The sequence below is a fragment of the Trachurus trachurus genome, assembly GCF_905171665.1.
Source record: "Trachurus trachurus genome assembly, chromosome: 7".
In the NCBI taxonomy this organism is placed as follows: Eukaryota; Metazoa; Chordata; class Actinopteri; order Carangiformes; family Carangidae; genus Trachurus; species Trachurus trachurus.
In genome coordinates this window covers 5,926,230-5,948,596 of record NC_139901.1, presented here as the reverse complement: position 1 = coordinate 5,948,596, position 22,367 = coordinate 5,926,230, and the positions used below count along the sequence as shown (strand labels likewise).

General features: G+C 42.0%; 1 protein-coding gene across 2 annotated transcripts in view; it reads left to right on the top strand.

Moving 5' to 3' along the window:
• The window catches only part of cry3a (cryptochrome circadian regulator 3a), a 29,616-nt gene extending 9,765 nt beyond the window's left edge, over positions 1–19,851 (top strand). The window contains exons 3-16 of one of the 2 annotated variants that reach the window (XR_014595513.1): positions 4,911–5,019; positions 5,161–5,303; positions 6,329–6,513; positions 8,470–8,558; positions 8,644–8,784; positions 8,893–9,204; positions 10,642–10,793; positions 14,294–14,496; positions 15,053–15,163; positions 15,270–15,497; positions 16,714–16,794; positions 16,959–17,083; positions 17,868–18,585; positions 18,702–19,851. Coding sequence is in view for 1 of the 2 variants with exons in the window: in XM_083975863.1 (XP_083831989.1) it covers positions 4,911–5,019; positions 5,161–5,303; positions 6,329–6,513; positions 8,470–8,558; positions 8,644–8,784; positions 8,893–9,204; positions 10,642–10,793; positions 14,294–14,496; positions 15,053–15,163; positions 15,270–15,497; positions 16,714–16,794; positions 16,959–17,083; positions 17,868–17,876 (1,888 nt within the window). In the remaining variant the exon portion in view is untranslated. Of the gene's footprint in view, positions 1–4,910; positions 5,020–5,160; positions 5,304–6,328; positions 6,514–8,469; positions 8,559–8,643; positions 8,785–8,892; positions 9,205–10,641; positions 10,794–14,293; positions 14,497–15,052; positions 15,164–15,269; positions 15,498–16,713; positions 16,795–16,958; positions 17,084–17,867 lie in introns of both variants that reach the window. The other variant, XM_083975863.1, reaches the window with a different exon arrangement.
• Positions 19,852–22,367: the final 2,516 nt, after the last annotated feature.

Here is a 22,367-nt window from a genome sequence, read left to right as displayed (position 1 = left end):
CGACTTTGTTGGATTTTCTATTCACAAATAAAAGTAACTGTATGGACGTCTGGTGGCATAGTAACAAGATTTCTGTTTAGGGCTGAGCCCCTTGAAGTCAGTATCTCCTGACTCTCCTCCTCTAAACAAGTATTGAAATCAGCTATTTTAAACATAGAAGGAGGGAAATCACAGAGTGTTAACGACTGAGAGGGAAATTAGTAAATGACATAAACTCAGTTGAAGGACTTCTAATGGACTTGCATTTACATAATGTTTTTTCTAGTGGGATCACTTAAAGGGCTTTAGATTTCTAGTCCCATTCAAACAGCACTTCTTTCTACACATGTTGCACATTAGGTGCAACTATTCTGTGGGACAACTTTGGCGAAGTTGCATGTAATTAGCTCAGTCAGTGGGGCATGCTTGTAGTCAGAGCAACCAAAGATCGTCATCCTCATGACTCATGATGGTCGTATCATAGCCGTATGCCGACATTGTGCAACTGCAATCTGGTATGTAGCTGGCAACAAATTGAACTCGCTAACTCATTTGAAATGGCACTACTCAAGTGTCAAGATTAGTAGGACAAGGAAGAGAACGAGTGCAGTGCAAAGCCAGCTCCTCGAAGCAGCCGCTTGCTAACACTATGCACACTGGGCCAAAGCAATAACATGCAGCATGGGTGTTTTTATAGTTGTTGAGGACACAGTGATCACACACATCAAGCCCGTCATGCAGTTCCATCTTGTCTGCATTTGAGCCAACAGGTCACAGCGGCCTTTTATGAACAGACACACACTACTGTTCCATCTGCTGTCACTCTTACAGTGGAAGAGCTACGGAGATGGACAGAGAAAGAGTGTTCTCCACAGCAGGAGACTGTTCTGCAGACAGTTTTAGGAAAATATTCTAAAATAATGCAAAAAGCTGCTTATATTGAGTACAGTACAAGTGCAACACCTTATTTGTTATCTATTTTATTTGTGAGAGTATTTGTGTTGTAGTTCTGACGTAAAGCTGATAAATGGGTATTTATTTGAGATAATGTTTATTTTGATTTACTTGATTTACATACTAAAATGACCTTTTGTTATGGGCTAAGCAGTATGACGGGCTTATATTTTAAAAGGTATAGTCTCTTCAGTAAACCAGTGTTAAATATTTTGTTAAAATAGAAAAAGTGTTTCCTATTCCTGGCTTCTGCTGGACTGAAAAATGTACCAAGCAGTGACCCTAAAACCGAGGTACATACCAGACTTTTGGGTATCGTTGCACCCCAAACCCTACACAAAGATGTAAGTGCATTGGAATGTCTGGCTTTGAATGTAGTTGAGAGTAGATGAGGCAGCCAAAGACCCAAATTAACGTGGAATCAAGGTCACCACAAAAAATGTACATTAACACAATGAAACATACAGTAGATGAACATTTCAACCTGTTAACACCCACCAGTGGTTTGTATTGCTTCTACTGCATGCTGGGCCCAGCGGGCCAGTGAATTTTAAGGGGTTAAATAAATGGCTCAAATAAACAAATCGTCATTTGGATGTATTCTTTGCCTGTGATGAAAAATACAAAATAGTTTAGAATGTTTAACTCTGAAAGTCATCTTTGCTTCTTATAAAGGCTTTGCAGCTTCTCATTCATACTCCCTCACTTATTGTTCTCACTCTACTCCCACTGACAGAGCAAGTGAGCCAAAGGAAAAAAAAGTGTGTGTGCATGCACGTGCATGCACGTGCGTGCGTGTGCATGCACATGAACAAGCAGGAATGAGGTTACTAGGCTAAGGGATTGTGTTGTGGTGCGGTCGAAGTGGAGTGTGTCTGTACTGAGAGATGTAGGGCAGAACAGTTATATAAGGACAGGGCAGCCAGCAGGCGCGCGGACATACTCACACGCACATGCACACACACACACATATATATATATACGCACACACACAGAGGCAGGTAGCCAAGAACATCAGGAGGAAGCGGTTAACCCAGCAACAAACAGACACAAACACAACAGGACATTCAGCCTTTCTAATGTGGAAATACAAATGCACACGCCTTGCATATTGTGTACGTGTCGACTTGTGAAAGATTTGCATGAGTGCACGTGGGCATGCATGTTCATCCACTGCACGCGCGGGCTCATGCGCGTGCATATGTGCACAATTGCTGTTTAACTGCTGATAGTATCTCACTCAGAATGATCTGTTGAATGTCTCTGATATAGTTTTGTGCTCTTTGTCCAATGAGAGCAAAAGCAGAGAGATGCATGTCCGTCTCATTTAGCCTCATAAGCAAATACTGTTCCTTCGATGGTATAATATTGTCTTCAGAAAAAACAGCTGCACTTACATTTTCTGTTCCTATGTACAAGCTGATTTGGTTTTTACAATTTTTTAAAGACAGATTTTGTTGTATCTGAGACTTTTAAGCAACAACATTTAATAGAAATAAGATCTTTAGATTAGTTTGAGAACTATTTGTATGTACCAGTAAAGGGCCGGGATGAGGAGTCACTGTGCAGCGGCGTTAACCACAAATCCATTTCTGTGTCACCACAGTGGAGGCGAAGGTGGCCACTGCATGAGATGACTCAAATCATCGATTTCCCTCATAGCTGTTAAAATGTGACAGAAATCAAGGTCAAGTAATGACAGGAAACCAACTCAACTCTCTAACATGTCACATTTGAACTCTCACATTGTCTCTGTTTATTTGGATGGTTGAAAACTCAGTGATTCATCATTACAGATTCTCCTGTTGATGTGTGGCCACTCAAAGTTTTGTGTGCCGCAGAGGTGAAACAGGAAATTGTGGACAAAAAGCTAAACCCAGACGGCCATTATAGAAGCTGCCACACGGGCTTCATAACTCTGTCTAGCACACTCATAAGCAGGCACGTGCTCAAAGTGTGCGCGACCTTGCCGCCCGGCTCTGCCTGTCTGCCTGTCAGCGGATTGGGAGCAAACGGAGCTTTGCTCTGTGAGCGAGCCCTCCTCTGGTTTAATGATCGGGCCAACAGGGTCAGACAGGAGGGAACAGAGTTGAGCAGAACATTGTCTGCCCCTGGTGTCTGCTCGGCTCCCCGACTGTCTGCTTAGTCCAAGATCCCGCTCTGATTCTGCTAATGATCAGCACTGCAGTGAGGCTCAGTCTGCTGCTGCTCAACAAGTTGACCTTTGGTGACCTGGAGGTACATGCAACAGGAATGAAACCACAGGCTGATCAGTAGCTGTAACCTGTGCTGCCTGACTTATTATATCAGTGTGAATTAGATCCCATACTTAAAGTTTCTTATCACTACAATGCATTGAATGACACAAACAATAACTCATTTGTCTCATTTGCGGATATATCAAAAGCAAAACTAAATTGAGTTACTGAAAAATGATAATGTCACTCAGTAAGTTAACTCCAAGTAAAAACAGTGATGATACATCAGCAGCCAGTTTTCCACTGCTGGGTAGTATATAGAGAAAACACAATTGAGAACATAACAGATCCTTTGCTACTACAATAAAATGTCAACAAGGCAATATTAGAAAGGAGTGGTTAACATACCAGTTTATTGCAACATCCAAAAGTGAATACATGACAGCCAATAGAAACACTATTTCAGAAACTGATATTGCAGCACACTTGATGTGTGGAAGGTCTGGTAGGCAGATCAACTGGAAAGGTTGCTCTTTCCCTTAAATATCCAACCAAAACAAAGACACTTCTAAATCACATATCAAATGGACATTTGCATGGAGACACCATGCACATCTGGAGACCTTTGATCATCAGTGTGTGTGTCACATGACAATGAACCACTTAAACCTTTGCACTTCCACCACTTAGACCAGCAGACATGCAACATTCCAAGTGGACTCACAATTGTTCTTATGAGCCTCTGCAGATTCAGTAGACTAAATCACAGATGATTGATTCATATAATCAAAGGTTGAATACGTACAAAGTGGTTCCTCCCAGTCTGGGGGAAACTTCCGTTGTTTCATTACCACAGTAAAGAAGCTTGAATTCAATTGATATGAACTGAATGGCTTGTTGCAGCCAAAAGTCTTCCATGCAATCAAAAAAGGAAAAAAACATAGAATATGACTTTGTTAAAGAACAAAATAGTTAAGTAGCATTAGGAATATGTGATGCAAGAATTTTCTATATTGATGATGAGAATCAGATCTGAGAGTCAACATTACTGACACAAAACTGTAGAAAATCTTCCATGTGGACTGAGAGGTCCCAGGTCCCGGCCTGCGTCATTAACTGCTGTTAGAATATTCCTGACTGGAAGCAGCGATTTGTACTGTGGACCAAAATGAATGTGATTGTGTGTCACAAACAGCCTTCAGACAGAAATGCAGAATCTCTTTATGACCTTTCAGCTTATAGCGGTAGCGGAAACATGTCAGAGCCTCTCCCACTGCTTTTTTGCCATGCATGAATAGGATGGTGCTGCTATGGAGACTATTTAATGTCGACAGTCATCATCGTACGCTGAAAACAGAACGCATTCATTCTGAGCCCACGTACAGGATGTGCACTAATAGGTAAATGCTAATACACTGAACGTAAAAGCACTAAAATACATCCATTAGCACCAACATGACGCTTATTGAGGTGCACACTGCATGATCCATTAAGGCTTCAAACGTGAGGGGAATATGCTCTCAGTGGGTGGTGGCATGCGTCATGAAGTTCGAAACACACAGACACACACACGATCGCTATTTTTAACACACTATTTCAACAGTTCCATTTCAGAACAAGTTGATGTAATATTGCTGTCAAAGCCTTGGTACTGTTTTTTACACACACCTCCACACCACGAAATATCAAACGCCTGCCGAAGAAACGTGCAGTAAAGGGAATGAGGAAGTACTCCAAGCCTAACTCAGGTGTTCCTCCTCGCTGTTTTTCTCTCTCCAGGTTTCTCCTCCAGTGTTTGGAAGATCTAGACGCCAACCTTCGGAAACTCAACTCGCGCCTTTTTGTCATCAGGGGCCAACCAGCCAATGTGTTCCCACGGCTCTTTAAGGTCAGCAACCACAGAAAAAGTAACAACGATTTAAACAAAGGGTCATCGGTTCCAGCTTCTCTTAACGTGTGGGCTTCTTTTTTTTCAAATGCTTGAAATGAAAATGTTAATAGTGAAAGTCCGTCTTTCTGTCTGCATCAGGAGTGGAAGATCTCCAGGCTGACCTTTGAGTACGACTCGGAGCCTTTTGGGAAGGAGAGAGACGCTGCCATCAAGAAGCTGGCCATGGAGGCGGGGGTGGAGGTCAACGTCAAGATATCGCACACCCTCTACGACCTGGACAAGTGAGGAGAACAATAACAGACATACACACAGTTCTAAAGACCCCTAGTGTATGATGGTGGATTCATTTAGTGAGACCTGCAGTTATTTCCTGTGGATTTTGTAACTAATATGTTGGTATAATACAACTTCTCTAAGGAAATGAAAAGAATTTCAAAAAATAAATAAAATCAAGTCGTTGCTTTCCATCTCTTAAATATACATTTGTTACAAAGATATACATTTTAAAAAACTATTTTAAAATACTTTTAACTGTTAAAAAATGTGTGGGGCGAGCAGCATATGAACAATTCGAAAATGACATCACAACCCTTTAATATTTAGTTTTTCAAAAAGGAGATCAAGTACAGAATGATGTGCAAAAACACACTAAAGCTCTGGGAAATAAAATAATCATGCAAAGGACAAGTCTGTTTACAAATAATGAATTTATTATAGGTAGGTAATATGGAGTAGGTGGATAAGCAACATCGTTAAAGTCACTGGTAAAACATAATTTCAAATGTCAAGATTTGAAAAATCTTCCTCCATCATTCTGAATAGCACAAGAAGATCATTTCTAAGTCATATTCCCTGAACTTTATTAGTAAAAATCCAAGTGTTAACATCAGGGTCTATCAACCAACGTCTGGCTAATTAATGTTTATTCTCTAATGCCTATAATCGTTTGATTAAATCGGGCGATCGATTAATTGGTCGGGCCCAATTTTAACCTCATACTTCATGTAACTGATACATTTTAAATAAATGGGATTTATCAGTCAAAATGAAATCTTACAAATGCATGTTTAAATTCCACATTAAACTGCGGCAGATGCCAGACTTCCTGCCTGTGTCCCAGTGCATTCAGCAGCGCCATCTTGAGTCCATGAAGAGGTAGACAGGAACACTAACTGACAGATGGCAGTGGGAACTATATTTCTTTTTATCACGCTGTCCTCTGACAGACTTCTCAGTTCTTGTCCAGATAGTGAGCTTCATTTTAGATGACTGTGTGACTCATCTCTGATCCCTGTCTGCTCCCCAGGATCATAGAGCTGAACGGCGCGCAGCCCCCTCTCACCTACAAGCGTTTCCAGACCCTGATCAGTCGACTGGATCCTCCCGAGTTGCCCGTGGAGACACTGTCGGACACTCTGATGGGCCGCTGTGTCACCCCCGTCTCTGACGACCATGGAGACAAGTACGGGGTTCCATCCTTAGAGGAGCTGGGTGAGGACAAAAACACACCTCAAACGTAGTCAAGTGCAGATCTACACTTACTTCACAAGAAAATACTGTCACACCTCCTCAGGCCTGAGTATTTTAGCACCACTGAAACCACAAACAACCCATAATGACCACTTTTACTATCAATGAAAAATAAATGAACCTCAACTAAAATAAGAAATTAAGCTGACATCTGTCCCTAATAAAAGCACACTTAAACTAAATGAATATCCCTTCCATAATTAACACTGTGCATTCACTAACACTCCTTAATCCAGTTACTCCATTTAAAGGAACATCTCCTATTAACTGTCTCTATTGGATTAATCAGGTAACAAGCTAAAGTTTCTGTCCACGTTTCTTCTTTCCATTCACAGAAGGTTGCAGTTCATTCATACAATTAGCTGCACTGAAGCCATCTGCTGCTTCCACCTGTTTATAGATAAGATTTTTAAGTTTAACCCTCTAATCCCACCAGGAGGAGATATCCGCTTTCTCTCTGTAAAGGTTTTTACTCCACACCAACTGTCATCTGTCCCTTAAATCAGCCTGGTAACATGTAAAGCGTTTAGTGAGTCCAGCTGTCTGGTTTCCATTCACACACTATCCTCTTCTATCCATTCACAACCTGGTGGTGCCGTCACCATCTGCTGCTCACACATGTGCACAGTGTCACCTCACCTGCTCAGAACCAGTACACGCTCAGATCAATTTAATATTGATACAAGATTGGAAATAGATTGTGGATAGAAATATGGATTGTTAGATTAATTCCCATTTTTGTCACATTGTTTCTCCAGAGGATGTGATTTCAAACCTATGGTCATGTGTAACTGTAAAGATAATCTATTGTAGAGTTCTCAACAGGCCTGAATATTATATCCCGACCCGCGGGTGTTTAACCCTGAACCCGACACGGCCCAAACTCAGCCAAAAAAAAAAAAAAAGCGTCATTATTGCATTCTAATACAGGCACACGGATAATGATAGTGATGATGACCAGATGGAAGCATTTTCTACTCTATCAACCTTAATGATGTAATAATGCTTGAATGAAACACCAAATGTTTTTTTGTCGGACTTCATACAATCAACGCACTATAAAATACAGAGGACCATCCTTATGGAACAATCTACCGACAACACTAAAATCAATATGGCTTTGTTTAGTTAAGATTTGTAACGTTTCTGGATCTGTCAATTTGTACCTTTAATTTTTTTATTATTATTATTATTATTATTATTATTTTTTTTTTTTTATTAATTCAGTAACTTTAATTTTTCTATGTTAATTTGTCTTTTTTTCTTTTCTATTTTTTCTATTATGAATTTCTGTATTATCTTCTTACTTTGAAGACCACCGCTGTTGTTTTTTACATAGGAGAGGTATTTTTATAAGCCTTTTTTGGCTTCTACCTCTCCTGCACAACGTTTAATTTTACTATTTTTATTGTTTATGCAGGTTATATAATGTGCAAATAAAAAACTAAACTAAAACTAAATGTGACTGGACATACTGGCGTGAGAACCGTGCAAAAGCTGAGCTAACTTCTACATTCTTCTGTAAGCAGACAATTATCACCAAAATGACAGTGGTGATTCAGTGTATTTCACAATAAACAACACACAGTAAGAAAAAGATGCGTCTTATTTTTTTTTTAAAGAAATAGGAAGCCCGAGGGGCGACCCCAGTCGTTTGTATATATTTTTAGCCCAAACTCGTCAGAACTGAGAACTCCAATCTATTGTAATGTAATTGATAGATATAATGTCATAAATGATATGAAATGTATTTCTCCTAAAGAAAAGGTATGACACAATAGTTATTAGCTGGAAGACTTTGCGTTGTGTAAGATTTTATTTAGTGTATGTGACATAACTGAAGGATTGTTGACTCATCCAACACGTGGCCACGGCGCTGTTGTAAACCAGAGAGCTGATTCATGTGAACGTTTCCAGGCTTCGACACCGAGGGCCTGCCTACAGCCGTGTGGCCGGGCGGAGAGACCGAGGCACTGACCAGGATAGAGCGCCACCTGGAGAGAAAAGTCAGTAACAGTCATTTTGGTCATGAATTGTTTTAGTCATACGATTCTTAAGAATGCAATAAATCTATTTTTCTTCCTTTTCCAGGCATGGGTGGCAAATTTCGAGCGCCCCCGGATGAACGCCAACTCTCTGCTGGCCAGTCCGACAGGCCTCAGCCCCTACCTGCGCTTCGGCTGCCTCTCCTGCCGCCTCTTCTATTTCAAGCTCACTGACCTCTACCGCAAGGTCAGTGTGCAGCCTACCCAACTTTCAAAAACCAGCTCCAGCTTCCTGTGGCAAAATTTAGTATGGTTGCATCTGTATTCTTGATGTGTTTGTATTCTTCTGTCGCAGGTGAAGAAGAACAGCTCTCCACCGCTCTCTCTGTACGGCCAGTTACTGTGGCGCGAGTTCTTCTACACCGCGGCGACCAACAACCCACGCTTCGACAAGATGGAGGGCAACCCCATCTGTGTACGCATCCCCTGGGACAAAAACCCGGAAGCGCTCGCCAAGTGGGCGGAGGCCAAGACGGGCTTTCCCTGGATAGACGCCATCATGACTCAGCTGAGGCAGGAGGGCTGGATCCATCACCTGGCCAGGCATGCAGTGGCGTGTTTCCTCACCAGGGGGGACCTGTGGATCAGCTGGGAGGAAGGGATGAAGGTGAGTGAAGGGATGAAGGGAGACTGAATTGATGCGAAAAAGAGAAGAGAAAGTCATGACAACATCTTTGAAGAAATTCCCCCGACATAGTATGGTGCAAATGTTGACTGGGGAATTAAAGACGATCTGATTAGATTACAATCTCAATGAATAGTGCACTTTACCTTTGGCTCATTCCCTGAGAAATGGCAAATCACAGGGGGGTGTCCATGTCATCCTCCATTTGCAAATTTATTTTTAAACCACTGACTGGTTAAAATACACATCTCATCTCATCTCATCTCATCAGCCACATTGCAGGAAATATGGTCACACTCTCTCCTGAGTGACAGTTGAATAAAGGCCATCATGACACCACTGTGAGGTTGACCTTAAAGCAGTAGGTGATTCCTCAATAACAGGAACTTCTGACCTTTGAAATCTTGAAAAAAACAAAATTATTTTAACTCTGTTGTTTTCTATTTTAAAAAGCATTGATTGTCCCCCCCCTCCTCGCTGAGGTAATGACGTCATTTAGCGACTCCTAGCGACTTTTACGACAGCCAATAGGGACTTTCCTTACTGAGGGGTTGGCAACACTGGGTGCACCGGTAATTAGCTTAGCTCAAACGCTGGAAGTGTATAGGTAGTGTTAGCCTGCCTCCTACCTGAGCCGAAATCAGCTGTCAGAAGCTGATTTCATTTTAGCTCTAAACTCTGTAAATACATCACTTTATCGACATTTCAAACATTTTTAGGCGAGAAAGTAGCCGTTTAGATCAGCAGTGTGTCGTTAATTTGTCTAAATACCAGCTGTTTACAATTTTGTTCGGACGAATCCGGCGCTACTCAAGCTAGCCGTTGTGACCAACGCACTTCTGGTTACTTTCACAAAATAAAACACCCGTTGCCCTTTACATACAGAAAACCATGACGATAGAATTTGTGCTTTTACTTTGAAATAGGAAGCTAACCTAGCTAGCTAGCTTGAATCAAAATAAACCGTCTTTGCTTGAACCCTCCGTTTTGACCGATTTTTCAGAGTTTTTCAAGCTTAGCCCCAACAAATTCAATCATGTTTTTATGAAAAAAATTTTCTTGAAATTTCACCCAGGGGACAAAAAAACCTTAATTGAAGAATAAGCCATAATAATGTCACTATTTTCACAGTATCAGTATTTACATTTTAAAAGATACTGTGAAAATTTCATCAGTTCAACCTTGAATCCAAGAAAATTATTGTTTTTTTGAGATATAACATTGAAGAGGCGGAAAATGGGTTTCATGAGGTCACTGTGACCTTTTATCTTTGACCTTCGACCTGCAAATTTTGAATCAGTTTCATCTTGGAGCCCAAGGGGATGTTATGCATCATTTCTCACAGGTTCATCAAGAACCCGCCAGTCAGATATGGTGTAACAAACATGTGGATGTTGTGTTGTGTCGGTGCTGCTGCAGGTTTTTGAGGAGCTGCTTCTGGATGCAGACTGGAGCGTGAACGCAGGCAGCTGGATGTGGCTCTCCTGCAGTTCATTCTTTCAGCAGTTTTTCCACTGCTACTGCCCCGTGGGCTTCGGCCGGCGCACCGACCCCAACGGGGACTTCATCAGGTTGGTCACTTTCCTGGCCCCACACCCTCTTGGTGCCAACAACTAATCCCCACCCCCACCCCCTGCACCCCCCCCCCCCCTCCCATCTGAATGGTACCTCTCCTCCCTCTGTCTCTCCGCACTGCACGAGCATAAAAAGCAAACAAACAAAGACTTACTGCATATAAACACGTGCAAAATCAGCCACTCACATAAGACCAAGAAATAAGTAGAGAGTGCACATCATTTTAACAGGATGTGTTTAGGTGATTCAGTACAACACACACTTATGTACAGACACACACAGCTGACAGATTGAAGTTATCAGACAGTGGGAGGGAGGGAGGTAGGGAGTGATAAAGGGAGACCTCCAGATGATTGGGTAAGTCAAGAGACTAAGCATCCTTCCCTCCTCATCTTATTTTTGCTCATTGGTCCGTTGTGTCTTCTGTTCAAACTTCAGCACTTTTGGAATCAGGCATGTCTTTTGTAATAACCTCAGCATTCACAGTGTACTTCTCTTTTTTTTTTCTTTTTTTTTCTGTGAATATCTACTTGGTGATTGTGTGTGCTCGCGTTATTCTGAGTTAATCGAACTGTTGTCAGCAGATGATTTTTCTTTTCTTTTTTTTTTACTGCAGAGGTGTAGATGAATTCTCTCTCTGGATGTGGCACTGTGTTTCTGTCTTGGCTCATCAAGGGGGACTGGGGGAAAAGCTCAGCTATCCCTCTCCCCTACTAAGATGGTAGCTTATGGCTTTTAAGATGATTGGCCGTTCTCAGCCAGGAGCTGTCTTGGATGGAAGCCGGGGTTTGAGCTGAGACGTTGCTTGTTTGTCTGTGTGTTGTTGTTTTTTTTGTTTGTTTGTTTGTTTGTTTTTATGTATTGTGCAACCCTGAGGGACGGGACTTTGCTCACGCCCCAGCAGCACCCTCTAGGCAGGTTTATAACTCGGTAGCGTCTCATTTCGTCAAAAGGGATTCTGACCGCTTGGTAGGGAAATGCAACCGCCTTGCCTGCATTCGTTAGGTAGAGGACTATGAAGCATTACCCGGAGGGTAGTGGGGAGAGGCGTTGCACCGGCTGTAGCTCTGCCAGTCGCAGTGAAGCACGGTTGGCGCCGGTACTCGTTACCCGTGCTGTGCCCACGCGAGTCGGTTCACTGTCCAGGCGCTGGGCAAAGCCCCTCATCCGACCCTTTGTGAAATGTTCAGTGGTGCTCTGCTTTACGTTAATGCAGCCCTGCTGGTTCAGGTGGACCTGGAGAAGTGGCTGGTTGATATACTGTAGGCCCTGACAGAGAGAGAGAGAGAGAGAGAGAGAGAGAGAGAGAGAGAGAGAGAGAGAGAGAGAGACTCACACGCACCTTTCATGTTCACATAGGTATTCACAAATCACAAACTAACTCATATTTTGGACAGAAAAGAAAAAAGATTAAACGATTGTTCAAGAAACTGATCTATTCTACAGTCTATTCCCTCATAGTTTTACCCTTTAGATTCTCATAATGTCACCACTTAATTCTAGTTATATTCAAATGTATTCTCAGATTCAGTATGTGGCCCTAATACTCTACATGCCACAAGCCAATGGAAGTGTCCATTAGTTTGTATGTGGCCAGCAAACTGACTGTAAAATACTTGCAAAGGCCAAATTCAAGTCAATCCACAGTATCAATATTAGAAACTATCAAACTGACAACGTAGGGCTAGTTAATCACATGAACAGAAAATTGCACATCATATAAAAATATTACAATACGAGCAAAAAAAAGCATATAAAACTCTGCATCACATCCATCCGCTGTCCTCTGCTGGACCGCTTGCTACTGGCAGGTCGTGTGTCTTCCTGGCAAAAAGGTTTTGGTCCCTTTTGGTGAAAATGAGGGGGCCCCCTAGTGGGCCAGTCCAGAGTGTGGTGCTGTGGTTGTGGGAGGGTACAGTCAGCAGGGGGGCCGACAACCACTACAGTCTACAGAGGGACGGGGTGGGGGGGTACGTGGGAGGGGCAGGCATGAGCTCTTTTCTCAGTCCACCACTGTCTGATCAAGGGTGGGGGTGGGGGTGGGGGGGGGGGGGGGGGGGGGGGGTGATGTATAATGGAAGACTTCTGTCACTGAGCAGGGAGCTTCAGTGTTGTTTGACCTAGATGTAGCTTTAGTCTAGACACAGACATGGACACGTAGATTCCAGTTTTTTTTTACTTTGCTTTTTCTCCAGTGTTGCCCTTGAACTCATAAACAGGAACCTTTTTTCATATATATATATATATATATATATATATATATATATATATATATTATTATTATTGATAGATAGATAGATAGATAGATAGATAGATAGATAGATGATAGATAGATAGATAGATAGATAGATAGATAGATAGATAGATAGATAGATAGATAGATAGATAGATAGATAGATATAGACTGTAATTATATAATGTATAAAGAAAGAAAGCAAAAGACAGATCTGTCCTTTCCATCATACACCAGCTCTGGTCAGGGGTTGGGGTGGTGGGGGATGAGTGGGGGGGGGGGGGGGGGGGGGTCAATACACACTGCTTTCTAACCGCGTGTTACAGTAGACGTCTCCTAGCATCATCAACCCAATCGGCAGCGATCTCTCTCTAGTGAAGGAGGGGTGGAGGGGGGCGGTCTCCGTAAGCAACCGGAGCGCCGTCCGTCAGCCGCACCATCCCCGCCCTCTCTCTCTGCCTGTCAGCGCCTCACTCGGACTCGGTAAGGTCGGACCAAGCGCAGTAGGTAGGTTGCCTCTCTTTGTCACACGGAGCAAATCCACGACAGGCTAAAGGACAGACCTAAGCACACAAACTCCAGCAGGTTGGAACGGCACTGTGAGCTGAATTCTCTGCTTTTATTGGCTCCGTCTCCTGGAGGATCACACAGTATTTCTTTGTCTGCGGCGTGGCTGCTATCAAACCTTCTTACTGTAAAAAGTTGTTTGGGACCACAGCCTCTTGTTTTTCTTGACCTATAGTCCTCACTGTGCACTGTGGCACTAACTCACCTCAGTGCCTGAGTCTCCAAAAGTTTCACAGTTGCAAAGCAGTGACTTTGTACTCATACTCATGTACTGTAGCCATACTGTGCAGTGTTGTGGTTGTTTGTAGCTTTCATTTTGTTGCAACTATTTTTCCATAACACTTGTAAGCATGAAGTGCTGAAGACCAGCATGCTGTTCTCAGTTACAGAACATATATGGGCTATAGAAATATATAAATAGAATGCATTAGAATATCATGAGGACATTATCTTTTTTCTTTAGAGACAAAGAGAAAAAAAAGTCTTACTGAATGTTCTTAATAGATACTCTATTCCATTTGTTTAATACATATCTTCACATGGGTTTTACCTACTATAAGATATTTTTCTGCTTTGTTTTGAAAGAATAACCTTTTGCGTCACTCCAGCCCCCTCCCTCCCAGATTAACTCCACCTGTAACCTTCCACACCCTGTTGACACAAGCTGGAGTATCTAATGTCTCCCTGTGCTTCCAGACGATACTTACCTGTCCTCCGAGGTTTCCCCGCTAAGTACATCTATGACCCGTGGAATGCTCCGGAGTCTGTGCAGGCGGCCGCCAAGTGCATAATTGGCGTCCATTACCCAAAGCCCATGGTGCATCATGCTGAGGCGAGCCGACTCAACATCGAGAGGATGAAGCAGATCTACCAGCAACTTAGCCGATACAGGGGATTGGGTGAGAGAAGAGACTAATTTCTACCAACACTAATATTTGCCGTGGTGGTGTAAAATGCTCCATGTTTAATATGTGGGGTTGGGAATCAAACTTTGATACTTTTATGGACTAATTCAATGACAGAGGATGGAAATGCCTTGTTGCATAATAGTGAATGAGTAAATGCATCATTGCAGGTGACTTGCAGTTTATTTACACGAACACATTTGAGTGTGTGAAGAGAAATGAATCTTATGCAAAACAAAACAATTTACAGTAATTCTGTAAATGTATTTCATAAAAATTATATATAAGAAGACCAATAGCCAACCGGTAAAAAAAATATGATAAATAGTTTGGCCTCCACAACAGTAAGATACATAAAAACAAAAAGATGAATATTTGTTAAGATAATACGAAGAGAAGAATAAACCAGATGACTTGAAGTGGTCCCTCCAGAAAGTCAATTAAAAGTCAATTAAAAAAAACAATCATTAAATATAATAACCTCATAATATATTGATCTCTTCTCCAGATGTAAAAAACTAATATGTGCACATGTGTTTGTGTCTTCCAGGCCTGCTGGCATCGGTGCCATCCACAAATGGGAATGGGAATGGAGGAATGATGGCCTACTCTCCTGGAGAGCAGCAACCAGCAGGGACCAACAACAGCAACAACTCACACAGTAAGTCCATTTTAAACAAATAAGGACATGAAGATGTTTTCACCGAAGCTTTTGAAAAAATGAAGCGGTGCTTACACGTCTTCTTCTGTGGTGTTTTCCCCCCCAGTGCCTGGAGCGTCAGGGAGCTCCTGTGCAGCGGGTAACGGCAGCGGGAGCATCTTACTCAACTTTGACAGCGAGGAACAGACGGGGCCCACCAGTGTTAGGCAACAGCAGCAGCGACTCCAACCGCTGCCACAGCAACAACAACAACAGCAGCAGCAACAACAACAGCAACAGCATCAACGACTCCAACCGCTGCCACAGCAGCAGCAACAACAACAACAACAGCATGGTAGGTCTCTCTCATCTTATGACCTTTATTTCACTCTGTGATAGGTGTATTTTTCTGGCCTGTGCAGTTATGAAAGTACCTTCATTAATTGCTGGTAACTGTCTAGTAGGACCTGGAAAGAGTTCAGGATCATTGCAGCAGTCCATGATTGATCAGAAAAGAAGCAGCAGAGTTCACACAGCTTGATTCATTTTGTCCTTTGAATTTTTGCTGCAGGCTAAGATGTTTCAAATTTAAAGCAAAAACAATAATGATCAGCAGGTAAAGCAACTGGGATCAACAGTTAGTATAATATACATGAACTGTATTAAGCCAATCTTTAAAAAGCACAATGCATGCCTGTCACTTTCCCAATCAAGAGATCTCAAAACAACATGCACCGATAACTAAAGGTAATGAACCTACTGCTATGACTGTAGGGATTATGGCAATAGGCGAATTTGCCAAAATGTTGAACTATCCCTTTAACAAAAACCCCTTTAACGGCGAACTAGTGCCGCAGTGTCTGCGCCTATTAAATCTTTTTTTTTTGTATACTGCACGCAAGCTTTCCACGTCTTCTTCTCTGTTCTGTGTAGTTGTGTGTCACAGCGCCACACACAGGCCTGGCATGTATACTACAGAGTTTTTAGTTGTTTTTAGTGGATTTGTGTGTACGCATACATTCCTTGAAACGATGCGGTGTTCCTGAAAAACTTTCTGAGAATGAACGAGAAAAAGACGGTTTTGGGAAAGCTCCATTTCCATGTGGACAAGGCCTCAGCCAATCAGACGACCCCCAGCTCCCCTCACATTCTGTAGGTGCATTGGTGTTCATTTAGTAGCAAGAGGAGCCAAGAGGACTGCTGAGGCAGGAGAGGGTTTAATTAATTTGGTTATTCATGTGCAATTTGTTCAATAACAGTATGCACACAATTTTTTATATTTTTTTTCGTATTTTTATTCAGTTTCATAGGTTATTCAGTGTTTGAGGGGAACTATTAGCAGGCTACCTATCAAAGCAGAAAGACACAGGAAGTGTATGGTTAATGTGCACACTTATTACTACTATTTGCGTATTTTTCGCAAGTCATATTGTCATCGCAGTGAACAGTGTCATCACACATCTCACATTTTGCTCACATTGTGCAGGTCTAGTAATCAGGCTACTTACATGCTAATTAGCGCATTTAAAACAGTGTGATATTAATAATGGATTTGAATACATCTGTTGCAGGATACCACTCAGTGCCAGACGCCAGCCAGACCATCACCAGCAGCCGACTCTTTCACGAGTTCGCTGTGCCTCAACACCCAGGTAACAGAGATGCTTCAAAATGATGAATGTGGTTTTGTTGTTTTGTTGAATGGCCTCCTCCCCAGTAGCCGCCATCATCATGAGCATCACATAAGATGCCTGAAAGCAGACATCACTTTTTGCTCCGCAGTGTTTTAAGTCTTTCTCGTCTCCTGCTCACTCAGGTCTCCTCCTACACACCAGAGGCGGCATCACAGGAAAGCGGGAACGCGAGTCGGAACGAGAGGGGTCGGGGGAGGAAAGCCTGGCGTCCTGCTCCCTGCACAAGATGCAGAGGCAGAGTGCAGAGGTCAGACTTCTTCTCACTACCTTACCCAGGATCTTGCATGACACCTGAGATGAGAATGTATTACCATGCAATGATGTGCCACTTGCTCATATTTTCACCGGCAGTTCGAGCGACATAATCAGGTGTTTAATATTTATGTTGAAGGGGAAAAAAAACAAACAGCCGCTGACTCACATACTGTGTCTCAAGCTCAAGGAAAAGTTGAACAGAATAAAAAACAGCATGAAAATAGCCGTTGACGCAGGGGAATAGGAAGGTTGCGTAATTGGATGACACACATCAACCCACAGCGACATGTCATCGCCGGCCAGTGTACTGTACGTGTGTGTGTGTGTGTGTGAGAGAGACAGAAAGAGAGAGTGCCCACAGAGGGGAAAACATGTAGCTGTAGGCGGTGTTGATGCCGCCGGTGTATGTTGCCCTTTTATGCTTGGTAATAAATCATACATGCGATCACTGAAGGGCGCCAAGTTTTAAATCTGACGAGAGATACACGAGACGATGGAGACTTGCTGGGCGTTATGATGAGTCTCTGCTCCCACTCCAAGATAAATATTTTCATCTTCACGCAGTCTGTCAACAGAGGGACTCATCTCTGTAAATGTCAGCCCGTCGTAATTTTGCCACGCTTAACAATAAAAAACGCAAAACAGGTGTTTGACTGCAGGGACACGATGCAAAACAATGGTTGAAGTCGGCAGTGGAAACAGGGGAAGTCACCTTGCTTTCACCTCAAATGCTCATTCGTGTGTGTGTGTGTTTTTTCCCTGTGTTTTCCCTGCAGACCACCTAGAGCCTGTCTCAACCCACATCAGTCATCAGGCAGCACAGAGAGGGGATCCAATCCCAACGTGGCCATCTGTCCTCCAAACACAACGCAGCTCCAGACACGACCGGCTCCTCTTCCGACAAACCTGAAACTCCACTTTTCTGTCTTTTTACAGAGACCTCCACCCCCGCCCCGCCCCGCCCCCCACCACCACCAACACCCCACAACACTGGGGTGTACACACAAAGGTGAAAATGTGATCTATGGCATTTGATAACACAGTCCGTTGACGTCTTCTATAGTCGTGTACAGACGGGTGTGTCAAACCTCAGAAGGATGCGCAAAGAAAACGCCTCAAACTCGGAGCACGACAAATAATTTGTCAGAATATAAATTAATAAAAATACATAAAAAACTACATTATTGTCTTAAAACTGCTGCCACCAGCCAGTATATACTGTACAAACACTGAAGCAGCTACAAGTGTAAGTAATGAAATATTTAGTGTTTGTTTGTTTTTTTGGATGATGCAAAATCTCCATGCAAACGTCCAAGCAAGCCAACTGTGTCAGGGTTTACAGAGATGTTTTTCTACTTTTACTACAGCTTTGTATTATTTACCTTTACAAGGAAAACACAACACATTCACTGCATCGTACTTGATAAAACATAATTCCATCACAGTTCAAACTTACACTAATAGTGTATTTGTTGTGGAGATAAAACACTTGTAGTTTTTTCCCCAGGAAATAAGAATCTCTATTTCCAAAAAAAAAAAGAATAAGGACAGCTTTTAGTAACTGTTTCAGTACTGTTATCGCCTCTGATTTTTATATTTTACCAGACTAGAAGCACATGTTTATTCACAGTAACAGCCTGGCCCGCTGATTCAGGGACTTCAGTCTTAGTAGTGTGCATGTGAATACTAATATAAATTCTTCAGGTACCAGAGGGTCTAACTGAGTGTGATAACCCTCCTCAGTAACACAAGTGCAGCTGGTCACAGTCCATGGGAACATCTACCACTGCCTGCTCAGCATGTGTGATCTCCATGCGTATCGGCAGCTAAAAACAGTGTTTTGTTTTTTTGTTTTTGTTCAGACAGTTTTTAAGACATATAGTGCGTGCATCTCAGTCATGTATAAGGTTACCGGACTGTCTCTAAAGACACATTTAGAGTGTCTCTCTGTAGATTATTTAATGTACAGTTTGCCAACTTGGCTCTAAAACCGGCTATAGAAGAACAGCATGATGGGTAAGTTATAGCTCAATATTTTTTAGAGCTTAAACTTTTCTACAAAGGAACCATCAAGTAAACATGTTGGAGTTTCTTCTTTTTTTTCATATAAAACCATTTAGATCCTCATCAGAGATTTTCATGATTCCCATCAACATCAGTCCAAAATGAGCAGTTCTCTGTCATTGTATAGGATTTCAGTTTCTATGCGACATCTTCATCTTTAGTTTCAAGTGTTGCTTTTGTTATCTCCAAGGTTTCACACTGTCAGATTAACTGTGAATCAGTGTGGATTTGACATTTTCCTCGCAGCTGTCGACCATCAGAGCCTGGACGATCCATTCTGTTCTCACTTTTATTTCACCCAACTAAAGTCAGTCACATTTTCACCTTTGTCCCCACCCCGCCTCCCAACCCCCCCACCCCACCAACAAAACCTTCAGTTTCAAAAGTGTCTCAGTGCCCGCACAAATTTATAGACAAATCACTCTATCCGGAGTGTCAATGATTTTTGTTTTTTGTCGTATTGCTGTGTGCATCAACCAAAAGAAAGCAGATTTCAGTGTCGGTGTGGGAGAGGAAGTAGTTTGAGGTAACGTTCTTAAAAAAAAAAAAACAATCTGGAGGACACAGAAGGCAGTTGGTTCCAGTCTCCTCTCAGAGGTGTCACATTTTTTCTAAGATTTCTTATAAAAACCAAAAAAGAGTTGCAAAACAAACTGGAAGGAAGAAACTAAAAACTATAAGTTCGAGTCGACACAATAGACGACAGGCGACGACATCTGATCCGAATGAGCCTTCCAAATCTGTCGGTGAAACAGAACCCAACATTCCTCTGAAACAAGCAAGACGTCCTGATGAAGGATTCCTGCTACTGTACAAGGACTTGAACTATATATATAGAGAGAGATATAGACTGTATGACTACAGGTGACATTTTGCGCTCTGGGTTTAATTGAAACAAGTCTGTCTGAACTTGGAGGTGTAGCAGTGCTGCAGAACGGCTGGAAACGTGCCCACTGTGTGAGTCGTATAGCAAACATGGTTTCAAAATGGCCGCTGCAAAGTCATCTATGGGAGGATTTGTGTAACAACACTGATAAAAGTTGGTGTCTCATTAAGGCTCCGTCCACCCTCCACTGTCACCTTTCATTCACATGAGAAGAATGCAGTTGAAATGAACCAGAGAATGTAGGATTCCTCCTGTTGAGTTAACGCCCCCGCCCCACACACACACACACACACACACACACACACTGTAATTCTCCAATAAAACCAAAATACTACCAACACCAGAGCTAGTTAATCAATTAAAATATCTACTAATTTACCAGAATTGTTTTTTCCTGCAGGCTGGAGACAATAATTACACAAATGGTCAACAATTGACAAACTGGAGCAGAAACTGTGTGCTATACAAAATTAGAAGTTGGAAATAAATTATACAAACTTGGGTTAAACACACAACCCACTTAAACATATACATACACATTCAACACACTGCTACCACAAATTATTCAAATCCTTCTACCCATGCAAACAGAAGGCATCCTACAGACAGCCTTTGTAGTGGTGAGTTATGTAAGGTCTTTGAGGAAGCCCAGTCTGCCATCAAGAAACATAATTTCACTACCAATGGATTGACTATTGATTGGTTTCAGAATCTATATATGTTTTGTTATGAGCCAAGCTGACTGCAGAGAAGACACTTTTTTTTCTTCCTCAAAAAGCTAAAAAGAGCTTCAGAAACATGAGGTTCTACAGACCATGAGTTTTTAAAGTCCAAGTCAAAGTTTGATCATGAAGTCCACAATAAAAACTCCAGACAGTGACTTAAAGTGATGGCTAAACCTGCACCACACTCTCAACAGATACCAAAATAAAGCCTTTAGGTCCAGTTTTAGCTCTTAGTATTTATATAGCTGACATCGATCAAGTCTTAATTTGAAAAACCTCTGCAGATTGGGGCTGTAGATGTAAGTTCTGGTGTCAGTGGAGCCGTGATTACTCATGTCTGTGTACAGTTCTCGATATCTGTCCATCTGTGATTGTACTCGACTCCAGGACTAACAGAGGGTGGGGCAGGATAAAGAGTATTGTAGTGTTTCTGTATTATAATTCTGTATGTTCTCAAGAGGATTTGAACATTGATAGCTTTTTTTTGTAGCATTTATCACCATGGAAAAACAAGTGGAACCAAGTTTTTATTCTTGCTTTTTCTTTTTCTTTTATTATGTTTCTGTTTTGTTCTCCCTTCTGTTACATGAAGGTGAAAACTGATGCCATCTATCATCTCTGTAATATTGTGCTCTATCTCTGTCTCTCCTTGTGTTGTGAAAGGCTTTTCTTGTGCTTGATCAAGCTCATGACAGGAAATTAAAAATTGTTACAACTTCTTTTTTATTTTTCGCCTTCTTCATCAGCATTGAAGCAATAACCTGGCCATAATCCACATTTACATCTGGAGATGCCTGTAAAAATCTGTTTGATAATTAGAGCCGGAGATTAAGTTAAAGTGCAAAGTAGGTACTAATTTGCGTGTTAAAGGAACTTGTGGAGGACACGAGTCTTCAAGAGGTCCATTTATTTAAACCTTTATTTTAACTCGTTGGTCACTGAGGTTTCCCTCATTTACAGGGACGACGAATTTAGAAGCAGCAGCAGAAAATAAATACAATTACATTGAATAACAATTGCAGGATGATTTACAAAAGTCAGACACCATAAAAATCAGCAAGAGAGGGAATATTCTCCAGCCCCAAAGTATGTTGGAGAATATTCCAAGAGTTTGGAGCATCAAAGGAAAAGGCAGATTTACCAAGCTCTGAATGTACAAAGTGGACCTTAAAAAATAATAAACCACTAGAGCGAGTAGAATAAGATCCAGAGCGCCATTCTAATAGAGATGAGATGTATGGGGGCTGTTTACCAGTAAGGGCCTTGAAGATGAACATATACCAGTGCTTCATGCGTCTGTCAGAAAGGGAGGACCAACCAACTTTTCTATGATGAGTGTCATATCTATCCCCGGTAATAAATCTGAGAGCAGAGTGATAAATGGAATCCAGAGGTTTGAGGGTTGTAGCTGCTGCATGTAGTTTTTTGTGGTTAATGGGTTAGGGTTAGGGTTAGGGTTAGGGCTAATTTCTTGACATTATGACATAATTAACGGCCTGTAAATTAAAGGGTTACCCCCTCATCCCCTCGCCCTATCCTGCCCTATTAAGAGTCATCCCAAACCAATTAGTGTGGAGTGTGACTGGACTGTCCAGTCCTCA